This window comes from Trachypithecus francoisi, unplaced genomic scaffold (genome assembly GCF_009764315.1).
Source record: "Trachypithecus francoisi isolate TF-2019V2 unplaced genomic scaffold, Tfra_2.0 Lachesis_group17, whole genome shotgun sequence".
Classification (NCBI taxonomy): Eukaryota; Metazoa; Chordata; class Mammalia; order Primates; family Cercopithecidae; genus Trachypithecus; species Trachypithecus francoisi.
This window is the reverse complement of record NW_022681462.1, coordinates 65,503,086-65,531,054: the sequence shown is the minus strand read 5'-3', so window position 1 is coordinate 65,531,054 and position 27,969 is coordinate 65,503,086. Positions and strand designations below refer to the sequence as shown.

Sequence of the window (27,969 nt, the reverse complement as noted above, 5' to 3'; positions counted from 1 at the left end):
AGTGGTAGAAAACATTAAGACAACTGGGGAATTGTGAGGACTGGATATTTCATAAGCAATTATTTTAATTTTTAAAAGTGTGATAATAGGCCAGGCGCGGTGGTTCATGCCTGTAATTCTACCAACTTGGGAGGTGGAGGCAGGCAGATCACTTGACATCAGGAGTTCCAGACCAGCCTGGACAAAATGGTGAAACCTCATCTCTACTAAAAATACAAAAATTAGCTAGACCTCATGGCGCACACCTGTAGTCCCAGCTACTTGGGAGGCTGAGGCATGAGAATCGCTTGAACCTGGGAGGCGGGAGGTTGCAGTGAACCGAGATCACGCCACTGCACATCAGCCTGGGCAACACAGCGAGACTGTGTCTCAAAAAAAAAAAATAAGTAAAAAAAACTTAAAATGTGATAATAGAATGCAGTTTTGTTTTGTTTGTATTTTTAGTAGAGACGGGGTTTCACTGTGTTAGTCAGGATGGTCTCGATCTCCTGACCTCGTGATCCGTCCGCCTTGGCCTCCCAAAGTGCTGGGATTACAGGCATGAGCCACTGCACCTGGCCAGAATGCAGTTTTTCAAAAAGCATCCTTAACTTGAAAATAAACAACAATTCAGAAATCTGGTAGAAAACCTATAGGACACCACTTCTATGTCTCAAAGGACAAAAACATGAAGAAGTAGGCTGAAATAAATGCAAGGTGCTCAATGATTAAAATATGGTCCAGCCCCATGACTAAATGCTAGTCAATGAAAACAGTTAACACTTCATGTGTTTAACATGTATTAACTCAATCTTTTCAAAATACTAAATTCCATTATCTCCATTTCACAGATGAAGAAACTTGAAGTACAGAGAAGCCGACTGGCTGAGCTATGAGTTGAAGCCAGGTACTCCCACCTCCAGAGTCCGCGCAGCCAGCTGCCATGCTCGTCTGCTGTAGGTTATATGCACTGTAAAATAACAATGGTTGTTAATAAGAATGAAATCGGTTAAACTTCCAATAGAAGAATTTAAGACTGGCAGAAGAGAAGGTGATAATGAGGCTTTGGACTCTGAATCGTGTCAGAGTTGAAGGGGGGCTTATGCACAAATCCTTCCCTGCTATCCCTACAACCATAGCATGGGGCAGAGGAGCTGCCAGGCTGGTTCACTGTGGCACCTGCTGCCAACAAATGCCTGCTCTTCTTGCCTTCTCTGACCTTGGGCACCCAAGTCCTTAGTCCCCAGTGTTCAATTTAAACCTATTGGTGTGAAGACACCACTACCTTATTTTCCAGGCTTTGGGCAATTTCCATTTCACTGAGCTCAGCGTGGCAGCTTCTCTCCATCATTAGCCAAGTGCTTTTTCCACTTCGTCCTCGTTCCCCATCGCTCACTTCCTGTGGCAAGTGTTGGGAGGCTGGGCCAACTCCATGCTCAGCCACAGAACTTTGATCTTCCGTCTCTTCTCCCTTTTACCAACGTAATCCTGTAGGCCTGAAAATAGATTTTCCTGAGGAGCCATCCACTGACAAATGAATATGGACCACTGCTGCTGATGACTATCTCAGTGGGATTCAACAAAATCGACTCCACAGGCCAACACTGACTCCTGACAGGGTGTCCTTTCATCAGATCTCATTGAAAGCACCGAGAAGAAAGTGAGTGCCCGACGAAAGGGAAAGGGCCTCAGGGAGGAAAAGGAATTTCCTAATATGCAAAGCCTGGTCATCCCATCCCATGCTTGACTGATCACAGTAACCAAGCCCTTGTGCCTCCTAGGAAAGATCACAGGAGACTCCGGAGCCTGCCACTGTCAACAGTGATGCCCGTTGGGCCGACCGACACTGGGTTGGAATGACTTGATAACCTGGTTAGAAGCAGGGAAACCAGAAGCTGGAGCCGTCACTGTAGAGCTGTTTCAGTTGACGAATGTAAGTCAGATGCCTTACAGCAGCTCCTCCTCTACGGAATTTAGTCTCTCTGCAACACACATTGTGTTGCTACCACCTTCAAAGTGGCAGCCAGTGTGAATCCTGGGGAGTTTGTGTGGAACTGAGGATGTAAAGGAGGCACCCATTCATCACATATATATTAAGAACCTGCCTAGGGCAAGGAACTGTGTGGGGCTCAGCAAGGAATCCCAAAATGAGAAAGAGTAGCCCCTGCCCTCACGGAGCATACACTCTAGAAAGGTTGTAAAAACAAACTTTGTATATTTTAGAACTGGTTTAGAGCAAAGTCACGTTCCCTCAAAATTAGAAAATTGTAACTAGATGCTATAATGTATAATGGCAAATGTACAAAGTAAGTTATTCCTTAGGAATCTTGGATTGGTCACCTACTGAAACCATCTACCCATTGCTTAAATTCTAGAATCAACACTCCATAAGGCTGAATCTCAATATTTAAAAAGTGATGTTGCCACTTCTGGAATCTTCACAGAAAAACCAAGTGACGTGCAGCCCACACAGTGGAATACTACTTAGCAAGAAAAAGGGCTGTGGACACATGCACACTCGATGGTGCTCACGGGCAGGAGCACCAGTGACAAACAGCACATCTCAAAAGTTTACAAACTGCATCCCATTGATACACCACTCTTGAAATGACAAAACTACAGAGATACAGAACACACTAGTGACTTCAGGGGACAGGGCTGGAAGGGAGGGGAGGCAACTACAAAGGGGTGGCACAAGGGGATTCCTCTGTGGTAGCGATGGGTAGGGTGGCCACCGCATGAGTCTACATATGGGGTCGGATTCCACAGAGTGTACACCGAACTGCTGAAAACAGGGAAGCCTGTGGTTTGGACTGCTGTGTCCTTCCAATGTCACTTTCCTGGTCTCATAGTTACGTAAGATGTCACCACTGGGGGAAGCAGAGGGAAGGGTTCATGGGACTCTACTATTTTTGCAACTTCCTGTGAGTCTCAAAAAAATTTACATAATGATGTAGAAACTTTACCTTCTTTTTATGCTTTTGAAGGGAATGTGGAGAAGAAAATAAGCCCTACTACCACGAAGCCTTTTGAAATTCTCTCTGCACCTGTGCACCTGCAGTGCTCCCCCAACAGGTCAGAGGGGGCAGTGCGGACCGTGGGACCGCGCGGTGCCCACACAGGTCCCTGCGGGAGAACTCCTAGCATGGTGTGGCCATGGGAAGCCTAGGCAAGGGAAGGTCAGTCTGGGGTATGACTGTGAAGCTCAGCATATGGGACCACAGGGATAAGAGACGACCGGGGAGCACTAAGAATTCATCTTCTGGTCCGCCCCTCTGATGACAGTTGGTTGATCCATAACGCTGCTCCCCATGCTCCCGGCACGCATGCAAGGCGGAGACAGCCTTTCCGTGTTTCTCTCCCGACCGCGGGGGCCACAGCACCCCTTCTCCCTCCTTGTTTTGCTTCTGGTTGATGTATCGTCGGTACTCACTCCTCCTCAGATGCCCTCTCCTGAAGCCATCCAGCCTCCGCCTTTCCTCGGGTGTCTGGGCTGAATCAGCTTCCCTTATTCAGAATTAATCAAATGGAAAGGAAGAGCAGAGTTTCACTTTCTTCAGCAGAGCCCTCTCAAGACTGCTCCCGAACTGAGATGAGGTGACCAGGCTTTCTCCGAGAGCAACAGGTCCTGGCTCTATCGGCAAGATCTGTGTTAATGTGGCCTGCCCTGTGCTGCCCGTGAACATCTCCTCACCAGAATCACTAGCAGAAATGTTTGCCAGGCTTGGACATTTCCATGAAGAAGATGATTAACTCTGAGCGGAGCCAAGAATCCCCCAGATAGCACTCAGCCCTCCCCAAGACCCTGGAGCCTTGGTGTGATCCAACTCCATCCCCACCTGGCAGTCAGCCTGTCGGAGGGCCAGTGAGGAATCTGCCAGCAGGGCTCTAATCACTGGCTATGGTGGAGAAGGCCTCAGGAAACAGTTTCCACTCACGGGGGAGAATTACTGCCTCCCATGAAAGCATTTTCCAGTGAGTGGAGGTGAGTTTAGGTGCTATCTGTGCAGAAGAGGTACCATCTCCTAGGTCTAGAAAGGAAAAAGAGAAGATGAAGGCCTTGCCCACATCCAATCCAAAGGGGAGAGACATCCTGGCGAGCTCTGCACATAAGAGAACGAGAGATTAGCTGTCCCCGCATCAGAGCGCCATTAAGGCCATCCCCTCTGAGCACTGGCTGGAGCCTGCATCACAATCACCAGTGTTTGCACTGGAAGCCATGGGCAACGCGACAGATTGTGAGGAAAGCCTGCAGATGGCTCCATTAATAAAGCTGTCGTTCACCACGCCAAAGCTGAAGTGGTTTCCATGGGAAACTCTCACATTAAAATAGAAGGAAGTTTTTTTAAATCAAATTTTAGTCGTTAATTACATTTTTTTATTAAACATTATCAAGTTTAAACACAAAGATTTGCCAGGGAGGGCACTCAGGAAAGCACAGACGCGGCCGTTGGCACCGCCAGGAGCTGAGGGGTTTCTCGGGCACGGGACCCCCCCAACGGCTCTTGCTCCTCCATGTCCTGATTCAACGCTAGGGTCCGTTCCACACCACTCACTCGAAGCGTGAGGGACACAACCCAGTGGTGAACCCAGAGGACTGTGGGGCAGCCTCCAAGGCCACAGGCCTCTCCAGAGCCGGTGCAGTGGCTTCAGCTCCAGGTGTGTGAGCGACACTGGCCGTCATCCTCGTCCTTGAAACCCCCTCCTCTCCTGTCACCATTCCTCCGGGTTTCTTTCTTCCCTCCTGCCCTTTCTCCCTCCTTCTATCCCTCCCTCCTTCGTTGCTTTCCTCCTTTCTTATTTTTAACACTTTTAAAATGTATTACTTCCAATAAAGTGCAAAATCGCAGTGCATCGTGCACACGTGTACACCCACACAGCCACCCCTGGAGGGAGACCCGGGATGCTGCCAGCACTCAGAAGTCGGCCTGGGACCTGCTCCTGTCAGGGGCTCCCACAGGGCGGCCTCCATTCTGACCTCCTGTTGCCACCGAAGAGTTTGGTTTGGTTTTGGCTTTTACACGAACAGAACGCGAAATGTGCTCTCTGTCGTGTCCGCCTTCCTCTGTTCACACACTCCATGAGCCTCGCTGCTCTCTTCCTCTCCACCCACCTTGTTCAGTCTTGGTTATCCCCCTTTCTATTTCCTCACTCCCACACAACCCTCTGAACAATGTCGCAGACACCCCTGGTTTCCGCAGCCACTTGTATATTCGGTCTCGAGTTTTAACTCTAGTCCAGATCCCTCACCTTCTCCCCAGACCGAATGCCTATGGGATTCCTCACCTAGAGGACCCACAGGCAACCCACGTTCTCCAAAGAAACACGCCTGCTTGTTTACCCCTAGGTTCTGTACTCCCCTCCCCACTCACCCAGAAGCCAAGCTGCACCATCCTGGGGGTACCCAGAGGCCTCCTCCCCTCTACTGGGATGGGCAGCTGTCACGCTGGGTTCACTCTGCCTTCCTCGCACCCTTGGGATCCATTCCTTCCTCTCGTGCCCTCGGCCCCCATCAGCTCTCATAACAACTCTTAATTATCAATTGTTGTGAGTCTTTTTCCTCTCCATTAGGTTCAAAAGAACCAAACCAACACAAAAACATCCCTGCTGGATCGGGTGGTTAGCCCCGACACACACCCTGCTCACCAGTCAGAGTCCAGCTCTCAGGCCCAGCCCCAGGAACGTGCTCCGGAAGGCCTAAGCCTCTTACTCTCATCCTGGATCCTGCCTTTCCTCTCTTCTCTCCGACCCCCCAGGCGCACCTGAGATGCCCTCACACCTCAGTGCATGCCTTCCCCACGTCCTCTGGTGGAAACCACCTACTCACGTGAGGTGCAAGTTCAACAGCGCCCCGGCGGGGCTTCCCTGCCACTCCTCTTGCCTTCCCAGGGCCTGGCCCTGCACTGGGCCGCTCTGCTGCCCTCTGACTGCTCATCATTCTGCAAGCACAGGAGGCCAGGAGCAGTGTCGCCTTTCTCCGTCTCTCCACTGCGCAGCACACTGCAGAAGGAATGATTTGTGCTTCAGGGGCTACTGATGGCAAAGGTGGGGCAAGTGGTCGTCACCTCTGACCTCTGTTCAGACCTAGAGCCAAAGAAAGAGAGCTCACCTCTGGCATCCTGGGTCTGAAGGGCCTGAAGTACCCCACCCTGCAGAATCCCGCACTGGCTTAGAGATTCTGTCTTGGTTATAACATGTCACATCCATCATCAATGGAGAAAACAGAAAAAATATGCTGGATGACAAGTTATGGGTGAGTCCTGCAGGGGGACACAGTGGTTTATGTCAGTCCTCCCTCAACCCCTCCTGCTGTGGCCACTAGACAGGAGCATGGAATGCTGGCCCTCAGGAGACTGAGGCTGCAGACAGGCCCTGATGAGGACTCGCATCTACCCCTTGGCAGGAGCAAGGCCACCCACACCCAAGGCATAAAGACTCAGAATAAGCTAGGTCATGACGTCACAGGGGCAGCACACTTCCCTCCCAACCTGCCCAAGTCCCACCTGGGCGGACCATGCCTCACTTGGCACCCCAAGGCCTGCCCAAGCTTGCCTGGGCTGGGGGGCCTACCTTAAACACGCCTTAACTTCCTCTCCCACAGCCACAGGATTGCTTTTTGCAAGTCACATGGTTCAATCTAGCCAGTAGTGCTCCCCAAGCCTTCCTGATGCAGTAGGGGCCCACATCCTTCGGCTCGAGGAACAGGTCCTGACTCGGAGTGATGGGTGGTGGGACACAAAGTTATAAAACCAACTTTCTAAATGACCATTTGATCAAGAGGACTTAGTTCCAGAGAAGGCAAGGGAACAGCCACCAAGTATAAACAAAGGCTGCCCTGTGTAACTCAACTTTAATTAGAATGACAACTAATTGAAAGTAATTTAATGCTAGTTCATGAAAGGTTAATGGAATTCATGTTTTGGAGATGCTGAATGCAACACAGATTTGGCCAGAAACACAAATCTAACCTTTATTCACTTGAATTATTCGGTCAGAATCATTTCCTGGGAGCAAATCTAGTCTCTGGATGGCTCTAATCAAACACCACTGAACTTTGAAGACATCAACTCATTCAGCTGCAACTCAATTTTCAAATTAATCTGCCGCATAACATAGAGGCTTTGTGGCCTAAGCAGGGGGCAGGCGGGAGGGGAAGATGGACTTAGAGCCTCCCAGGTATGAACTGATTCTGCAGCATCTGACCTTCCCCACCCTCTCTAGTGGTGAGGCACTTCCGGAACTGGTGCCAGGCCTTCCGACGAGAGGCTGAGCTGAGCAACCACGCTGCCTCCATGCTTGAGCTCAGGGCTCCACTCACAACTGAAGCCTACGCCTGGTACAGCTGGAACCCTGAAGGGGGCACTGGACCAGGAGAGCCTCCTCTTCCACCCTAGCCTAGCTGCCCTTCCCTGCTCCCCCTCTCCCTAAGAGAGCTGAGCTGAGGGACTTGAGCTCTCTGCCTGGCAAGATGCCCTCAGAAACCACCCCAATTTGTGCACCCACTTACTGCTTTGGCCCGTCAGGCAGGCACCAGGTACAGCCCACACAGCCTCAGCGTCTCCTTCCCTGCCTTGGAAAACCCAGGTCCCTAACTCCGTCTGCTTTACTGTACAGCCCTTCCAAGGCTTCTTCCTAAAACCTTCTCTACCAACTGAGAGGCAACACCACCATTTCTCACAGCCTGGGGCAGCTTGGAATGTGATATTTGGAGTCAGCAAAGATTCCAATCTGGCTAGTACATGTTAGGCAGCATAGAGACCTGTGCTTTGGCCCTGAGGTATAGCCATGTGACCATGACTAATCTATGTCATAGACGAGGTTGGAACAAGAGAAGGCAGGATGTCCCAGGAGGGCCGTGTCAGAACTCAAGGAAAAAAATATGACCTAAAGAATGCTCTTCCTGACCATTCACCAGGCCGTTTCGGGTTTTGCAGCAGACTCCCACGGGAAGTCAGCTCCAGCAGCCTTGGAACCCTGAGCAGGCAGCACCCGGGCCCCCACCTGCCCATCCCAACACATCCTGCAGCAGCGCCACACCCGGGCACTGTGGAGCCCCAGAGGTCAGGAGGCCTGATTCCAGCTCATGCAAGTGACAGTGGCTGATGGCAGAGAAGACTCCAAGTGATCGTCCCACTCCCCTCCTACCTCTGGAGGTGCTGAGCCACCGTCACTGCTCTTGTTCACATCATGAGAGCGAGAGTCAGCTGCTGCTGCCCTCCAGGCTATAGGGCCTGACCTGCTACCACCAAGGCATGACATGGGTTCCCAGAACAGCAGCCACAGCCAGGCTTCCCTCCACCACACACACCCGGGCAGCCTCCTCTAAAGCCACCAAACCCCGCCAGTCACACAGAGCTCCCAGATCAGAACAGGTGAAGGATAACTGCAGAATTCCTCAATAACAAGGTCATTTGCTAGCCACGTGGTCTATCACCCTAAGAGGTGGAGAGACACCCTGAAAATGACCCTATGCATGATTCATCTCTGAGGATCCAGCACCGAATAGTGTGTGCTTCTGCACACTAATTAAATGTCCAGAATAACAGAGAATTAATGCAACTCCTTGAAGACGGTGGGTTAGGGAGTCTTTGAGGAGCCAAAGATACCGGCCAATGAACCCAACAAACGGAGCGCTAGGGACGGGCCCCACTTAGCCAACCCGACATGGGCAGTTTGTGGTACTAAATAGTGACCCAACTTAGGAGGTGTGGAGTTAAAATGTCAAATGGATGTATTAAATCACTGGGACCAGGCAGTATCAGAATTTCTCAGCAACCAATTTTTATAGCCCCAGGTATAACCTCTAGCTATTGAAGACGAATGTGACAGAAAGTGAGAAGTTTACAAAGCTTTTGACTATGAGGAAAATGAGAACGAAGACGTGGGGATGAACAGACCTCAGTGTTAGACAAGCTAGGGGAGCCTGCCCAAGGCCACACACATGAAGGGAAGAAAAAAGCAGATAAATAAACGAAAGCTGGCCAGTGTTATCAAAGCCACACCAACCTTCATCTCACCCAGCAGCTTCACAGCAAAGTCACCCTGGATGAAGGGACGGAGGAGGAGAGGGAAAGCTAGTCAGACCCTGAAAGGGAATCTGGCTGACAGAGCAAAGCGAGGGATAAGTAGGCACTGCTTCACAAGGACAAGTGTAAAGTAGCCAGGTTCAACCCTTCTTACCCTTGTGTACCTAAAAAAAAATTTATATCGATGCATATCTAAGCTTAATACCTAACACTTTTCATCTTAAATTTAAATAGTTGCAAAAAGTATAGTTTCTATTGTTAAAAATACCAGCTAAATTATTAAATCACTTCTAAAAGTATCCAATGGGATGTAAATTCCACTCAGTTGGACACCCACCTTCATCTGGTTAAAAATACACATCTATACAACAGTCAGAAACCTCTGCTTCTACACGTATTTCCATTCCACTCCCATACCCACAACGTTACCCCCAAAATCTCATACAGCTTTAGGAATGAAAGTCTCCTTTTGCTCATGCATAATTCTCTGTAACACTCTAAAATTGAAATTTGTTTAAATTTCCTGTGACCATAAACTCTAAGTGTTAGAAATATTTTTATTCTAGATTGAATTATTACAATTACTGTTAGTACGTATTTGACCAAAACAAAGTATGAGAAAATCTGTCTTAGAATGCACTGCAGGCCCAGCGCGGTGGCTCACGCCTATAATCCCAGCACTTTGGGAGGCCGAGGTGGGCGGATCACGAGGTCAGGAGATGGAGACCATCCCGGCTAAGGTGGGGAAACCCCGTCTCTACTAAAAATACAAAAACTTAGCCGCGTGGTGGCGGACACCCGTAGTCCCAGCTACTCGGGAGGCTGAGGCAGGAGAATGGCCTGAACCCAGGAGGCGAAGCTTGCAGTGAGCCAAGATTGTACCACTGCACTCCAGCCTGGGCGACAGAGCAAGGCTCCGTCTCAAAAAAAAAGAATGTGTCATAATTAGAGGGAGCGAGCTGGTTCAGGTTTAAATGGATAAATCTTGCTTACTATTAAGATAATTTCAACACAAATTCCCAACATTCTCTCTCTCCTGGAATTTAGGGCATGTTGCCAGCAGCTGGACAACCATTTCCTTCCAAATCCAGTGAGAAATAGAGAAAGCTGGTCTGCAGAAACAGAATTAAACAGCTGCATAATCAAGAGAGTGACAGAAAGGACAGCTGCCTTGGACCCAAAGGCAGTCCTTGTGAGGCCCAGCTTCACTCAGGTTCTGAAAAATCTCCCTTTCTGTATCAGCTGGATTTAATGGACTTCTGGAACTTGCAATCAGAAGAGGTTTGGCTCAGACAGGAGTCACTAGAGACTATCCCTGAGGAAGTCAGCCCAGTAGACCAAAACATTCAGCATCATCAGTAAGTACTCTGGGCCAGGCAAGTGGCTCACATCTGTAATCCCAACACTTTGGGAGGCTAGGGCAGGAGGATTGCTTGAGGCCAGGAGTTCAAGACCAGCCTGGGCAACACAGCTGCAAGACCTCGTCTCTACCAAAAGCATGTTGCAGCAGCGCCTATAGACCCACTACGCAGGAAGGTGAGGTGGATCACTTGAGCCCAGGGAGTCAAGACTACAGTGAGCCAATACCGAGCCACTGCACTCCAGTCTGGGCGACAGAGTGAGACCCTGTCTCAAAAAAAGAAAAATGAAATTACCTTTTTATTATAATGAGTGATGCTGAGTACCTTTTTTTAAAAAATGTTTTATTCTTTTTAAAGGTAAGTTGTATTTCCTTTTTTTATGAGCTATCTATTCATGTACTTTGCCCATTTATCTCTAGAATACCTCTTTTTTTTAAATTCTTTAGAGACTGGCTCTTGCCCTGTCACCCAGGCTGAAATGCAGTGGCACAATCTCAGCTCACTGCAGCCTTGAACTCCTGGGCTCAGCCGATTCTCCTGCCTCAGCCCTTTTTGTATTTTTGTAGAGACGTTTCACCATGTTGCCCAGGCTGGTCTTGAACTCCTGAGCTGAAGTGGTCTGCCACCTCAGCCTCCCAGCATGCTGGGATTATAGGTGTGAGTCATGGCGCCCGGCCTAGTAAGGCAATTTAAACCACAAAGAAATGGTATCACTTAGAAGATTGGCAAAGATAAAAAAGTTTGGTAATATTTTATGTAGACAAAGGTGAAGAGAAACAGGCACTCTCAACACTGCTAGATAGGAATGTCAACCAGCACCATATTTTTTTAGTAATTAGCACTACTGAAATTGGAAAATGCACATCCCCCTCACCCACTAAATCTCACGTCTAGAAATGGTCCTAGAAATATAGCCAACATTGTGTTAAATGACAGCCAAAGATGATGCATTCAAGTCAGATTTATAAAAGCAAAAAATGTGAAACTGAATACCCTTCAAAAAGAGACTAAACTATGGTACATTCATAAAATAAAATCCAATGTAGAAAAATGAAACAGAACAATCTCTAAGCTACAAGTGAGATCTGGAAGGTATACTACCTACCATTTAGGCAAAAATAAAACAGGTGAAGAAAATGCGTCGGCCGGGCATGGTGGCTCACACCTGTAATCCCAACACTTCGGGACACCAAGGCAGGTGGATCACCTGAGGTCAGGAGTTCAAGACCAGCCTGACCAACCCAGAGAAACTCCATCTCTACTAAACATACAAAATTAGCCGGTTGTGGTGGCGCATCCTGTAATCCCAGCTACTCGGGAGGCTGAGGCAGAAAAATTGCTTGAACCCGGGAAGCAGAGGTTGCGGTGAGCCGAGATGGTGCCATTACACTCCAGTCTGGCAACAAGAGCAAAACTCCATCTCAAAAAAAAAGAAAAGAAAAAGTGTGTATATATATTCATAGAATATACCTGATAATAAACAGAGGAAACTGAGGTAAGGAAAACACAAGGTCAGCATGGAAGCCATCTTGTCTGTCACAAAGTAGGGAGGTGATCAAAGACTGATAGGAGATGCTCATAGAACACAGAAGCCACATTTCAGCATCGAAATGAATAATGGCAGAGATGCTTATTATACATCAAATTAGGAAATTCAGTCAAATTTCTTTAAAGGCTCATCTTCACAGAAGAAATATCAAAAATGTAGAAGGAATGACAACAGAAGAAATCACTTTACAACCACCTTAGTAATAATTCAGTCAAGAATGACCAGTGAAAACAGAATGCAAACTGCTAAGGAGACAATATTCCCAGTCTCAAATATCACCCCTCAGGCTACTTATTAATTGCAAAGTTTATCAACTTGACAAGGGAGAAATCTGGCAGACACAACTTTGAATCACCAATAATGGGACAAGCTGGTATCAAGTACCACCTGACATAATGAGGACACCGTATCGCCTATAAAGAATTCCTGACAAAAATGTTTAACCTGAAACCACAATGAGACATCCGACAAATCCAAGTTGAGGAATGTCCTACAAAACAACTGACCTGGACTCTTCAAATAGGTCACTATCAGGAAGGGCAGTGGGGACTGACTATTCTGGATAAAAAGAGACTAAAGAGTCACAACATGTCAGGCACAGTGGCCCACGCCTGTAATCCCAGCACTTTGGGAGGCTGAGGCAGGCGGATCACGAGGTCAGAAGATCGAGACCATCCTGGCCAACATGGTGAAACCCCATCTCTACTAAAAATACAATTAGTGGGACATGGTGGTGTGCACCTGTAGTCCCAGTTGGGAGGCTGACTCAAGAGAATCGCTTGAATGCGGGAGGCAGAGATTGCAGTGAGCTGAGATCATGCCACTGCTCTCCAGCCTGGAGACAGAGTAAGACTCCATCTTAAACAAACAAAAAAAGTCACAATAACTAAATGCAATGTATGATCGTTGGCTGGATCCTGGACCCAAAACAAAAACAAAAATGAACTGCATCTGCTGGTGAGAATGTTAAATGGTACAACTGGGTTGGAAACAGTCTGGCAGTTCCTCAAAATGTTAAACAGTTATCATATGACGCAGGAATTCCACTCCTAGGTAGATACCCAGGAGAAATGAAAACGTATGTCCACGTAAAAATTTGTTCACTATTGCTCATAGCAGCATTATTCATAACATCCCCAAAGTGGAAAGAACTCAAGTGTCCATCCATAGATGAGCAGATAAACAAAATGCGGAATATCCATTCAATTGAATACTATTCAGCCATAAAAAAGAATAAAGTATCAATTCATGCCACAACATGGATAAGCCTTAAAAACATGACACTGAGAGAAGCCAGTCACATGCATCACACATCATATGATTATATTTATATGAAATGTCCAGGAAAGACAAATCCATAGAGACTGAAAATAGATGAGTGCTTGCTTTGGGCTGGGAGGTGGGAGTTGGGGAGAGAAGGCAAGTGATTGCTAATGGGTACAGGGTTTCTTTTTAGGGTGACAGAAGTGTTCTAAAATTGATTCTCGTGGTGGCTGTACAACTCCAAATACAGTAAAAACCAATGATTTGTATACTTTAGGTGAACTGTACAGTATGTAAATTATATTCCAATAAAGCTGTTATTTTTTTAAAAACACAACTATAAAGAACTCATTATTAGAACAACTGGGGAAATTTGAAAGCAAACTATATATTAGATGATAGTATTGTTATAAATGTTAACTTTACTGAGTCTGACAACTGGGTTATGGTTATAAAGGAACACATGTCCTTACTCAGGAGATACTTGCTAAAGTATTTATGGCTGATTTATAATTCCATAACAATCTTAAGTGATTCAACAAAAACCAGATCTATGTGTGTGTGCACGTATGCATTGTGTGTGCCTGTGTGAGAGAACAAGAAAAAGCAAAGGTGCCAATATATTAATAACTGGTGATCTAAGTGAAGGATATACAGGTATATATTGTACTATGCTTAGTCTTTAGTCTGAAAATTTTCAAAATAAAAACTTGGGGGAAATACCAGAGAATAAAATTTAGATTTGCAGATACACACACACACACACACACACACATATATATGTATCACCGCATGGCTGCTACTGAGTATTTTCAAATCACCATATTTTATCCTGAGCAAGAGGTCACTGTTCTGTGCTATGGTAAGATGCAAACCATTCCTTTATATATAATAAAACTCCATCTTTTTTCAAAATTAATATAGGGTAGGTGAAGTCTACCAATCATGACAGCAAAGGAAATTAGTGTCTAAATGAACTGTGAGTTACAGGCACATTTCACTAAGGGGCAGGCAGGTTTTTATAAAAAACCATACGGTAATCATCAATATGCCGTTAAGACTCCTATTATAAGACTTTTAGGAATCATTTTGTAAAGATTATCTGGTGCCTAATTAACAAGAAAGAAATTAGACTCAGGTTTAAGATGCTGCTGGTGTTCTGAAATTACTCTGAAAGGTCATTCAAAGAACTTCAAACTTAAAATGTTTCATTCGTGTATTTATTCCACAGTCAAAATAAATCATAATTAAAAGCTATAACATTTTTAAAAGATAAAGGAAAATTTGTGGCACAGGTGCATTAACAAAACAGACACCAGTCTAAAGTGCAACACTAAACAGGTGTTCTCTGTTCCCGTGGTGGAGTAAATACACACAATTACACATAAGATTTCACTGAAGATAGGAGATGAGGCAAATAACCCTTTGAAATTAACTGTCCAACAAATAGAGGCAGGCTACATTAATTTAACATTTTACTGCAAAATGGAAAAAATCCCCGAGGCGACTAACTCAAACCCCTCATTTCATGCACATGACCTTGGCTTCTGTGTTCTTTCCACAGCCACATCCAAATCCAGAAAGTCTTCTGCACCCCGTGCTCAAAAATGCAACCTCAAGTCCCTGAGGTCCTCAGCACAGACTGACGTTAACAAGCCTGTGTGCAGCCTTCATCTAGAACCTCCAGGGAAATCAGGAGCACAAACACAGAGCAAAGCACCATTTCTTTAAACAATGGCTTCAACTGTTGAATGAGCTCTGACAAGCCATATGCATTTCATAAACAAACCAAATCATCTTCATATTTTCCTATTTTTCTTGCAAAAATATTAAGCCATCCAAGTAAAAAAAAAAATTTAATTTAACAATGAAAAAGGAAATTCAAAGGGTTTATGCCAAAAAACAAACCAGTCCTCTGCAGCCTAACTCATTTGTTTTTAGGCTGCGAAGCCATGTAGAGGGCGATCAGGCAGTAGATGGTCCCTCCCACAGTCAGCGCCATGGTAGTCCGGTAAAGCATTTGGTCAGGCAGGCCTCGTTTCAGGTAGACGGGCACACCATCAGCTTTCTTGAAAGCAAGAATTAACAAGGGCATGGTTGAGAAGAAAAATATTTTACAATTTTATTCTTTAAATTTAAAAAAAAAAAATGTGTCTACTCTGTAAGTAATTCATCAAAGTGACAGTGGGAAAAGCCCTAGTCCATGAAACGCTAGTAGATGTTCCTATAAATGTAGCTAAAGCTTGTAAATCCAAAGTCATTCTCCAAAATGCTGCCTCAGGGAATATGCATGCAAAAGATTCCAAATGTCTAAGACATTTATCATATATTGCTTAACTGGAGCATTGGTGCATTTTTTAAAAGGCAAAGGTAACCAGTAGCTAAAAGAAGTGCAGGCAGGAGAGGCTGGGTGCAGTGGCTCACACCTGTAATCCCAGCACTTTGGGAGGCCAAGGCAGGCAGATAGATGGCTTGAGCCCAGGAACTGAAGACCAGCCTGGGCAACACGGCAAAACCCTGTCTCTACAGAATAACTAAAATTAGTCAGGTGTGGTGGTGTGTGCCTGTAGTCCCAGCCATTAGGGAAGTTGAGGTGGGAGGATCACTTGAGCCCAAGAGGTCAAGGATGCAGTGGGCCGTGAGTGTGCCACTACACTCCAGCCTGGGCAACAGAGTAAGGCTCTGTGTTAAAACAGATAAAAAGAGGTGCTGGCACGAGAAACATTCTCCATTTAGTTTGGCTTCTGATCATAAGTGGATGGGATTGGAGTACTTCACGTCAATAAAAAGGTTCAAGTCCATTTGAGATTCGACTGCCCTCTTTCCGTCACACTGTTAAACCCATTTAATAATCAAATTCCATGAGATATTTAAATCATCATCATCATCATCATCATCATCATCATCATCATCTTAGAGACTGGGTCTCACTCTGTTACCCAGGCTGGCATGCAGTGGCTCAATCACAGCTCACTGCAGCCTCAAAATCCTGGGCTAAAGTGATCCTCCCGCCTCAGCCTCTGGAGTAGCTGGGGTTACAGATGCGTGCCAACACATTCAGCTAATTTTTTTTGTAGAGACAGGGTCTCGTTATGCTGCCCAGGCTGATCAAGCAATCCTCCTACCCTGGCCTCCCAAAGTGTTGGGGCTGCAGAAGTGAGCCACCGCACCTGGCCTGTTTAACTCATATTTTGCAGTGTCCAAAATTCCTCCCCACTGCACCTTGAGATTCTAAATGCTCTCTCAAACCTTACTTATCAGATAAAAAGAGATTCAACTGATCAAAACAAAAGTGCTCTATCCTCAAGATGGGTCTGGACCTGGACTGCTTCTGAGGAGGGAAGCTACCTTAAGCAACAGCAGTAGCAAGCACTGCTATGGCACCGAAGATCTGGTCAGGCCACTAACTTCACAATCACTTGCAGGTAGATTCACTCTAATAATATTTTCAATTCCGATGCTGGCTTCTCTGTTGATATGCAAACCCATAAGCACCTCCTCTACTTTCAGCAATAGCTCAGTGAATTTTAATATCAAGCAAGCAAAGAACAATTAGAAAAAAACTCACTGCCAAGTCACTACATGTGTCACAAAGTCAAATATATATATTGGGTTATTCAGTTATGCAGGCTATTCAGTTATACAGGCTATTCCTTCTTCCATGCAATAAATGATCAAGAGCTATTCATGCCATTTCAAAACCCTCATACCCTTAAATACTAATGAGGAAATTAACCACCCTCCCCTCTTTTATCAGTATCTACCTATATAAAGTTCTATTCGTTTATGGCTCAAACTAAAATCAAGAGACTACTACTTAAAGAAAAAAGAAGGAGGGTGGATAGTAAACTAGATTAAGATTTCGTTTCATAAGGCATTTTTTAAGCCTATGTATTTCACAGGCTTCTCTGTTGTAGAGTATCTTTCCTTACCTGGAAAAACTTCTGTAGCTCTGGAACTCTGTTTTTCCCAGCATAGTCATACACTGTGGAATCGGAGGTCAGTTTAGTTGGTGTGGCAAATATGATAGGTGGTGCTTCTGTGGAAACCACAGGCTTTAATCCCTGTAGAGGAAAAAAGGAAAATGGCAAGTTGAAAGTATGTCTGAGGAGACTGTCTGGAATAGTGAAGGCAGCCATTCAACCACGAGACAGAAAGAAAATCTCTCCAACTTTCCCAGAGCAAACCCTGTCAAGAGCCCCTTGCCATGATGATTGCAGGGGGAGGGGGAGGGTCAGGGGGACGACAAAAACAAAGGCCCAACCTGAGCTTCCAGAAATACCTGGTGTGTCTTACCTTCTTAGCAAACCAGTAAAACATTTATAATCTGTTATGAACTTGTCATTAGCTTTTATGAGGAATCTGTCTGCCCCTTTTTTCTTCCAAATGAAGAGCTAACCTAGTAACATGGAATGTCTAACCCCAGAGCGGACTTCAGAAACTTTTCCCAACACACAATAAAGAAATATTCAACGTAGAACAGCCTTACTGGTTTAAAACAAAACTAAACAAACAAACAATACTTGCCTTCAAGGACCAGAACACAAAATCAAAACAAAAAATTTTTTGAAATGAACTTTTCAGCATAAATAAACCCATAACTGAAAACACATATAGTAAAAATTTAAACAAGGTGAAGGGGGAGGAGGTACTGATACATGCTACAACATGGATAAGCTTCTAAAACATTATGCTGGGTCAAAGAAACCAGTCCCAAAGACCACATACTGCATGACGCCATTCATAGGACAGTCTGGAAGAGGGAACTGTAGAGACAGAAGGTAGGTTAATGGTTCCTTCAGGTGGGGGCTTGGGAGCTAGGGAGGTAACAGTTAAAAGGTACATTGGTATCCTTTTGAGGTGATAAAAAACGCTCTAAAATTAACTGTGGTGGTAGTTGCGTATATCTGTGAATACACTAAAAAACCCCTAAATTGCACCCTTTACATGGGCATATTGTATGCTATGCAAATTATATCTCAATAAAGCTGCTTTAAAAAAAGGGGGGAGCTCTGGTTTTTTTATCTTAAAGGAGTAAACCTACAGTGACAAATACATAGAGTAATCCAAAATAACCTGTAAATTAAAATAAGGAGCTAAGAGTTATAAGCCAATAAAAATCATCCTTTTATTTAAATTCTAAGTAAGAAAAATAAAAATTTAGGGTCAGAAAGCAGAATTCAAACCCAGCCTTTTCTTTTCACAAAGAAGGAAACCTCTTGCCCAAATACAGTCATCAGTCCACTGATTCTTGTCTCAAAGAAATCTAAATTTACCTATAATCGACAGGGCCTATTACAAACATTAGATATTGAAAACCTCAATGCCACTCCCACCAGGCAAGCATGAGATGAACAGGTCAATAAAAAAAGCATTAAAGTAAACTTGGCTTCTCTTTCTTCTGACACAGTACAGTATATGGGAATGAACCATGGCCTGTTTTCTGTAATGTATTCATTCATTCAACATTTATTACTGATCACTAACTCTGTACTACAATAAATAAGATCGCCACAATCTCAGCCACCATGGATATTAACGTTATAAACCAACAGCAGCTAATATCTATTTAACCCTTGTGAAGTGTCAGTATTATGGTAAACATTTCATATGCATTATCTCACTTAATTCTGACAGCAACCCATTTTTCAGAGGAAAACAGTGGAGAGAGAATAACTTGCCTTAGATCAAATAGTGAAAAGCGAGTCAAGTTTTCAAACTCACGCCTTTTTCAAGTCCAGAGCCCTGGCTTTTAAGTATTCCACAACTCACACCCCACCCTCCCCCATCAACTATTGCTTAAAAACAACAGCCCATTTAAAGAGAAAGTTTGGTCAGTAAGATGTCGGCCTACATCCAGAAATATAACACACTCAAAACAGAGACTCAGAGGAGTCAGAGAGGCAAACAGAGGCTCTACTATCAAGATCAAAAGGCTAACAAGGATCGTGGTTTGAACTGGATACAGAATGTCAGATACTCCTTTATATCATTCTGTGAGCTCACCATATTTTCTCCTTGAAATAACCATTTCTTCTTGAATGCAAAAATGTAAAAACCCTTTCTACCAACGATCTACAAAAACGGTTTGAAAGTAAATTCATGTTTCGACAGGACTAATGTGAGAGTATTTTTGAAGGGATTATATTTGTTTGTCCAACCATGCAGTGATTCAAAACTACAGCAAAGTTTTTGAACAGTATCATCTGAAAACAGGAATATCAACCATCTTAATTTTAAATTAATTCCGTATTTCCCTTTATAATATTGTAAAAGTTTATAGAATTGAAGTTACCTTTAATCTCATTATCTTATCCCATTAATTGTTATAAATTGTAAATTTTCCTCCAGTGTTTATTCAGGTTTAATAGTCACTGTAAAGTCCTACATTCTGCTCTTTGGTTTTTTTTTTTTTGAGATGGAGTCTTGCTCTGTTGCCCTGGCTGGAGTGCAGTGGCACAATCTCTGCTCACAACAACCTCCACCTCTCAGGTTCAAGCCATTCTCCTGTCTCAGCCTTCTGAGTAGCTGGGACTACAGGTACGTGCCAGCACGCCCAGCTAATTTTTGTATTTTTCGTAGAGACGGGGTTTCGCTATGTTGGCCAGGCTGGCCTCGAACTCCTGACCTCGGGTGATCCACCAACCCTGGCCTCCCAAAGTGCTGGGATTACAGGCATGAGCCACCACACCCGGCCCATTCTGCCTTTTTTCCTTTTTGAGCCAGGCTCTTGCTTTGTCACCCAGGCTGGAGTGCGGTGGCACGATCCTGACTCACTGCAGCCTGCAATTCCCAGGCTCAAGTGATCCTCCCTCCTCAGCCCCCTGAGTATCTGGGACTACAGGAAAATGTCACCACACCTGGCTAAATTTTTAATTTTTTGTAGACAGGGTCTGGCCATGTTGCCCAGGCCGGTCTTGAACTCCTGAGCTCCAGCGATCCTCCCACCTGAGCCTTCAAAGTGCTGGGATTACAAGTGTGAGCCATCAAGCCCAGCCTCATTCTGTTTTTGTTTATAATCATAAGTTTTTCAACTTTCCACAGTCTTTGTAACTATCAAATTCATTTTATTTATTTATTTATTTATTTATTTATTTTTGAGGCAGGGTCTCACTCTGTTGAATTTAATCTTCGGAACAACCCTATAAATAAGTTATGATCAGCCCATGTTACAGCTGATTAAAACAATGCTCAGAGCTCCCATAAGGAAGATGGGATTCAAACTCACGTTTTTATTACACCGTACTATCGGTAACTCAGCTGTTCTGGTACCACAGGAAAAGGCAGGGAACATTCCTAATGTTTCAAGGCAGCTAGATCACTGGCACTAGGCTTCTCAAGATTGGAAATGACCAGGCTTTATCTACAGGAGAGGATTCGGCATAAATCTCTTCACCTCTGCCTACTCCAAGACTGCAAGAACTGTCAGTCTCAAACATGTCTCTCCTCATCACAAGCACGACAGTGCCAAACTTCCAGGCACTCGGGCCAAAACCTTGGAAATACTCTTTTTTTTTTTTTTTTTTTGAGACGAAGTCTCACTCTATCATCCAGGCTGGAGTGCAGTGGCGCATCTTGGCTCACTGCAACCTCCACCTCCCGGGTTCAAGCGATTCTCCTGCCTCAGCCTCCCATGTAGCTGGGACTACAGGTGTGTACCACCACGCCCGGCTAATTTTTATATTTGTAGTAGAGACAGGGTTTCACCATACTGGTCAGGCTGGTCTTGAACTCCTCACCTCAAGTGATCTGCATACCTTGGCCTCACAAAGTGCTGGGATTACAGGCGTGAGCCTCCACGCCTGGCCAAAACCTTGGAAATATTATTGACACCTCTCCCTCATACACTGCAAATCCTTTTGGCTCTACCTTCAAAATATATTCAGAATCTGACCACTTCTCACCTACCTCCACCAATTCACACTCGAGTCTAAGCCCCTGGATTTCTACAACAGCCTCCCAATTGGTCTCTCAGCTTCCACTCTTGTTTGCTGCCCTGAAGTCTACTCTTATTACAGCAACCAATGATTTCATTAAAACACAGGATGTGACAAGTCAGCTCAAACCCTCCAAAAGGCCTCCTATCTCACTGAGTGACCCCTAAAGTTCTCACAATGACTTTCAGAGCTCTACAAAGTGCATCCCTTTCTTAGCCCCTCTTATTTATTTTTTGAGACAGGGTCTTGCTCTGTTATTCAGGCTGGAGTGCAGTGGTACAATCACAGCTCACTGTATCCTCGGCCTCCCGGGCTGAAGGAACCCACCCACCTCAACCTCCTGAGTAGCTGAGATGACAGGCGTGCACCACCACATCCAGCTAATTTTTTAAAAAATTGTAGGCCGGGCGCGGTGGCTCATACCTGTAATCCCAGCACTTTGGGAAGCCAAGGCAGGGGGATCACCTGAGGTTGGGAGTTCAAGACCAGCCTGACCAATATGGAGAAACACTATCTCTACTAAAAATACAAAATTAGCTGGGCTTGGTGGCACAGGCCTGTAATCCCAGCTACTCAGGAGGCTGAGCCAGGAGAATCGCTTGAACCCAGGGGGCAGAGGTTGCGGTGAGCCGAGATTGCACCATTGCATTCCAGCCTGGGCAACAAAAGCAAAACTGTATTAAAAAAATTTTTTTTTTTGCAGACACAGAGTTCCTCTATGTTGGCTAGTCTCAAACTCCTTAGCTCAAGCAGATCCTCCAGCCTCAGCCACCCAAAAAGCTGGGATTACAGGCAAAAGCCACTGCGCCCCAGCCTAGCCCCACTTCTATCATTCCCCTCCTCCTCCCCAGCCCACTGATCTAGCTCCAGAAACCTCCCAAGCACAGCCGTGTTCTCTCTGCCTAGAATGCTCTTCTCCAGGCATCCACGTGGCTTATACCCTCACCTTCTTCAGGTCTTTACCCATCCCCATAAGCCACCTTCTCAGTGAGATCTTTCCGACCAGCCTTTCAAAACCGCATGTCCTCCCCCTTGCCCTACTAACAACTTACCCTCTTTATTTTTCTCCACAGCACTTAATCACCACCTAACATACTATGTTTTACTTTGCTTACTGTGTCTCCCCCACTACAACAGAAGCTCCATGAGCACAGGATTTAGGCACATCTTGCTCACTGCTCCTATATTCCAAGACTTAGAAAAGCAACTGGCAGAGAAAGCACATTCACTAAATACATGCAGAATGTTCAAATAAACTAAAGAAGGCTATAGCTTCACCACAATGTAGGTTTCAGTATCTCAAAAACAAAGTCTGATAAATTGGTATTTGATGGCAGGGCATCCACAATTCCCACAGCAATAAGAAAATAACTGAAAGCTGTTCTTATAATAAGCGGACAGGCCGGGTGTGATGGCTCATGCCTGTGGTCCTACCGCTTTGGGAGGCTGAGGTGGGAGAATCATTTCACTCAGGAGTTGAGATCAGCCTGGGCAACAAAGTGAGACTTTATTTCTACAAAATATCAAACAAGTAGCCAGGTACAGTGGTGCACACCTATGGTCCCAGCTACTTAGGAGGCTGAGGTGGGAAGATGACTTGAGCCCAGGTGGTCAAGGCTGTAGTGAGCCATGATCATGCCACTATACTCCAGCCTGGGCAACAGAGACCCTGTATCAAAATAAAATTAAAAATAAGTAGACCATAGATCAAGAAAAATCACATACTTTACTTTTTAATACTGAATCTCTTAGCTGCTTAAATAAGCCCACCTCCAAAATTAAGAACCATTCAACCTTAACCACGTTTAGTAATTGAGTTTTTCCTAGTTTATTTCAATTGCTCCAAACTTTTAAAGAGAAAAGTAAACACGCCGGGCCCAGTGGCTCACGCCTGTAATCCCAGCACTTTGGGAGGCCGAGGCCAGCGGATCACGAGGTCAGGAGATCGAGACGATCCTGGCTAACATGGTGAAACCTCGTCTCTAATAAAAATACAAAAAATTAGCCAGGTGTGGTGGCGAGCACCTGTAGTCCCAGCTACTGAGAAGGCTGAGGCAGGAGAATGGTGTGAACCTGGGAGGCAGAGCTTGCAGTGAGCTGAGATTGCACCACTGCACTCCAGCCCGGATGACAAAGCCAGACTCCATCTCAGAAAAAAAGAAAAGAAAGGAAAAGAAAAGTAAAAATGATTTTCCCTCTAAAAGTTGGTTGTAACATTTTCCTTTTCTTCTACCTCTTCGGTTTGGGGAAGAGGGTGGAGGGAAAAGAGGATTACTCCTCATAATTTTAATTTTTAAATGACAGAAATGTATGAACCTTTTCACTGTGATTTAGGACTGGAAACCAGTTTCAATCTGCAATGACTCAATTCATTTGGCTTTTTGTTTTGTTTTGTTTATAGACAGGATCTCACACTGTCACCCAGGTTGGAGTGCAATGTGTTGATCACAGCTCACTGCAGCCTCAAACTCCTGGGCTCAAGTGATCCTCCCACCTCAGCCTCCTGACTAGCTAGGACTACAAGTATGTGTCACCAGGCCCAGCTAATTTTTCTTATTTTTTTTGTAGAGATGGGGTCTCACTGTGTTGCCCAGGCTGGTCTCAAACTCCTGGCCTCAAGCTATTCTCCTGCCCTCACCTCCCAAAACACTGGGATTACCAGGGTGAGCCACCACACCTGACCTCTATTTATTTCTAATTGTAAGCTAGACATCACCACCTGCCTCTGTGTCCTTCTGACACCTCACACTCATCATGTCCAAAATTCACTCATAAGCCCATTCAGGAACTCCCCGTCACTGTGAAAAGCACCAATTCACCATCATCCTGAAGCCCTCCCTCCTCATCCCCAACATCTGTCTCATCTGAAAGGACAAACTCTACCACAACTCTGCATCAAGTTGCTCTGTAACTTCCTACTCGTGCCTCACAAAATTAAGTCCTACCATCCTAGGCCCTTCATGATTTACCTCCATCCTCCACAGTCAAACTTACCTACTCAACACTTCTCCTCCAGACCCCCTCCCTTCCGTTACTCTCACAGTTCCCTTTATCTAGAATACCATTCTGCCATCTTAACTGGGAGAGGAATTCCTAGATCACATAGTAAAATTACATTTCCTTTTTAACAAACTGCCAAACTGTTTTCCAAAGTGGCTGCGTCATTTTACCATTCCCACCATCCCACCACAAATGTAGTAGGTTTCGTTTCTCTACATCCTCACCAATAGTTGTTATCGTCTCTTTTTGATTCTAGGCATTCTGGTGGATATTAAAAGGTATCTCACTGTGGTTGTGATTTGCTCTTCTCTAATAACTAAAGATGCTAAACATGTTCATGTGCTTATTGGTCTCAAGTTATTGTTGACGCAGTTCAGAGAAAGATAAGATGCTTTTCAACCAATGGAAAACGCCATCCCACCAACCACTCGCTGTCAAGCTGACTTACAAATCTCTATCTCTGCAATTGTTACTGAACCACCTTTTCCATATTATGTTATTTAATGCATGGTAAATTATTCACTTTACTTACTACTAAAAGTTACAAACATCTTCATTATATGTTTCCAGGAAAGGAAAAAGCTGAAATACTCCTAATTACCAAAGTCAGAGCACCTAGTTGGGAGGGCACCTGTCACAATCACTCAGAAATTTACAATTTATATAAAGCCTACACAATATCACTTCTTTTCAACATAGTTTGAGGTATCTTTAAGTAATTAAGAAGTTCGAATTCTCAAGAGAAACATGATTCACGAGGAGAAGTACTAGAAATCTGCAAGCCCTATCTATATCAAACTCATCTCAAGCTAATCTCTGCTGAGTGCCCCTTTTATTACAATACGCCAGTTTTTAGTCAAAAAATTTACTTTTTTCTTACTAAGCAACAAAACCTAGATTATGCTAAAGATATATTAAAAGAACACAAACCAGGTGTGGTGGTACACATCTGTAACCCCAGCCACTCAGGGTGCTGAGGTGAGAGGACTGCCTGAGCCCAAGAGTTCAAGATCAGACTGTGCAACACAGCAAGAGCCTGCCTCAAAAAATATTTTTAAAAAATAAAAGAACATCTACTACCACCAACAGAATAAACTGTGATATATTTATAAAATGAAACCCTACAGAAGAGTAAGAGGATAAAAGGATTAACTACTGATACGTACAACACGGACTAACCTCAAAAATATTTTAATAGGCTAGCAGCCAGACACGGTGGCTCACATCTGTAATTCCAGCATTTTCAGAGGCAAAAGTAGGACGATTACTTGAGCCCAGGAGTGAAAGTCTACAGTGAACGATGACTGTGCCATTACACTCCAGCCTGGGTGAGAGCTGCTTCCATCTACATGAAGTTCCAAAAAAGGGAAAACTATCTATTTATGATGATAAGAGCCAGAATAGGAAGGTGGCAGGGATTGACAGAGGGTACAAGGGAACTTCCTGGGATGATGTAACATTCTGTATATTGAGGGAGGTGTGGTTATACAGCGCATGGGTTTTTCCAAACTCATCAAACTGCAACATTTAAGATCCATACACTGAAGAATACACTTTATAGGAGCAGATGACAGAAATGGTCATTTCCCCACATAATCTGTAAAAGAAGTGTAACACTGCTGACTGTTCCTTCCTTACAAGTCATTACCAATTTGATTTCGCTGACACCACACTGGTTTCCCTTCTCACCTAGTCTATTCTTTAAACACATTTTCCTTCTCCACCCTCCCTTCATGCTTCTGTACTCTTAACTATGATACAACCTTTCTTCCCTACAAACTTCCTGGGTAATCTACCCACCAGATTCTACCACCTATGGGCTGAAGACACCCAACTTTATCAAACTCCATATTCAAAAATCTAGCTGCTACCAAGCATGACATATCACAAGGTCAACATTTATAAACCCTAAACTCTTCCTTTCCGTTCCCACCGCAACTCCCCCATTAACCCCCGCAAAAAACAAAACAAAAAAAACTTGCCCTTCCTATCCTAGATTAGAATCATTCTGCTTTTTAGTTTTTGTTTTTAAAGACAGGGTCTCACTATGTTGCCCCAGGTGATCTCAAACTCCTGGACTCAAGCGACCCTGCCGTCTCAGCCTCCCAAAGTGCTGTGATTTACAGGCGTGAGCCATAGTACCAGTTCTGACATCTTTCTTAAACATCCGCCTCTTGGGCAAGTTGCAGTGTCCCACAGGAAAAGGAGAACGAAGCAACAGTAATGGAGTATCCTTTACACCCCATCTGGGTCCCTTACTACTGCAGTCTAACTGCGTATCTCACCGACCCTTCCCACACTTCTCTAGGAGGACTAGGAGGGAATATACTGTCTCAGACAGCTTCTGATGAACGGTTAACACTTATTCAGAACCAACCACCTGCCCAAACTGCTAGTCACTTGACACACCTCATTTAAAGTGTACTAACGACGCCCTGGATGAAGCTGAGCTCACAATAAATTAAGTAACTTGGCCAAGGTCACACAATTAAAGCGGAAAACGCCATGATTTGAAAAGGCACGTCTGGGGCTCTAAAATCCCTCGTTTACCCCCAACACATGGAGACTCAAACTCCAATTGGCAGAGTCTGTGTGAAATGGAATACTTTTCAGACCACCCAAACAATGAGCATCTGTCAAATATTTTACAATCGGGAAAGTGTAACCTCGCTGCATGCAACTTCCCTCCCTGAACGTGTTAAGTAACCTGTTAAATCTCCTAACCCAAGTCATAGCCCCCCAACCCCCTGCCCCACGGTTTCCCTAAAAGCCTTTATCCCCGCTCTCTAATCTCGTGCTCAAGTTAGGCTGCCTATGGGGCTGTGGCAGGAGGTGACAAAGAAACGACAGGGAGGCCGAAAGCCAGATGTCTTCAAAGAGAGGGAGAAGGCCGAACCTCTGACTCGGGTCACACTGGGGACTCCCCCAAACCATCCCTTTTAGACAAGTGACCCCAGGGGTCACCTTGACCCCTGCAGTGTGCCAGACCAAACTTGCACGCCAGGCCAGCCCCACCAGGTGAGCAGGTACACAAAGAGAAGCCTCAGTGACCACCGTACGCTGGTGTGGAGAGGCCCCGGAAGGTGCAAGGAGAACAGAAACGAACTCGACAGCGGGCAGAAGCCTCCCCTGGCTCCAACGCCGCGACTGCTTGTCGCCGAGGCTCGGGCTGCCACTTCTCATGTCCGAGCTGGCTAGGTGCCACTCGTACCTGCGGACTATAGGCCTCCGAAGCCCACGCTCCCGCCAACTTCTGCGTGAAGCCACTAAATTTGTAGTACATGATGCACAGAGTCCGGCTTCCTGCATCCGCTGCCAACGCGACCGCCCCAGAGAAGGACCCCGCCTCCCAGGCTGTGGTCCCAAAACTCAGCGCAAGGACCCAGTGCCGGGACTAGGGCTGCCCGAAGATCGCCTAACTTAAAACCTGCCCACTTAAGCCGCACTGGGGAACCAAAAGCCAGGGTTCTCAGGATCACGAAAGGCAAAACCAGCTCTAAGAGAGCACGAAAAGCCGCTGTGGCGGAGTCTGTAGGAAATATGAAGTTCCCTCTTCCCCCCATTTAGATTTGGGCAGTGCCACGACAACTCAAGAAATGCGCAAGCGCCTCGCGGACTAAGCCCGGCGGACTAAGCCCGGCAGTGTCGGAGTCAGGTGGGGGGCATGCTCTAGGAGGGGCCGGCTCTAGGAGGGGCCGGCTCTAGGCGGGGCCTGGGAGGGAGAGGGCGGTGATTGGTGGGCGTGGTCTGGGTAGGGGCGGGACTACATCGAGGCCGGGTGGGAACTCTACCAGCGGAGAGAGTCTGTGCTGCGGAGCCACCGCCTGGTCGTCGGGGTGAAGGCGTCTCTTCCT

General features: G+C 45.5%; 1 protein-coding gene across 5 annotated transcripts; it reads right to left on the bottom strand.

Moving 5' to 3' along the window:
• Positions 1-762: 762 nt before the first annotated feature.
• Positions 763-27,717, bottom strand: LOC117062413 (cytochrome c oxidase subunit 7A-related protein, mitochondrial). 5 transcript variants are annotated; one of them, XR_004428361.1, is made up of 5 exons: positions 27,327-27,483; positions 17,111-17,242; positions 5,807-5,979; positions 3,819-4,010; positions 763-949 (listed from the first exon to the last, which is right to left on the bottom strand). XR_004428361.1 is itself a non-coding variant. In XM_033175895.1 (3 exons), the coding sequence occupies exons 1-3, from the start codon at positions 27,396-27,398 to the stop codon at positions 941-943; spliced, it is 213 nt and encodes a 70-aa protein (XP_033031786.1). In that variant the 5' UTR covers positions 27,399-27,483; the 3' UTR covers positions 763-940. The 5 variants fall into 5 exon arrangements, 2 of the variants coding, with proteins under 2 accessions (XP_033031786.1, XP_033031785.1); XR_004428360.1 differs by lacking the exon at positions 3,819-4,010 and adding an exon at positions 1,265-1,475; XR_004428362.1 differs by lacking the exons at positions 3,819-4,010; positions 5,807-5,979 and adding an exon at positions 1,265-1,475.
• Between the last annotated feature and the right edge of the window lie 252 nt (positions 27,718-27,969).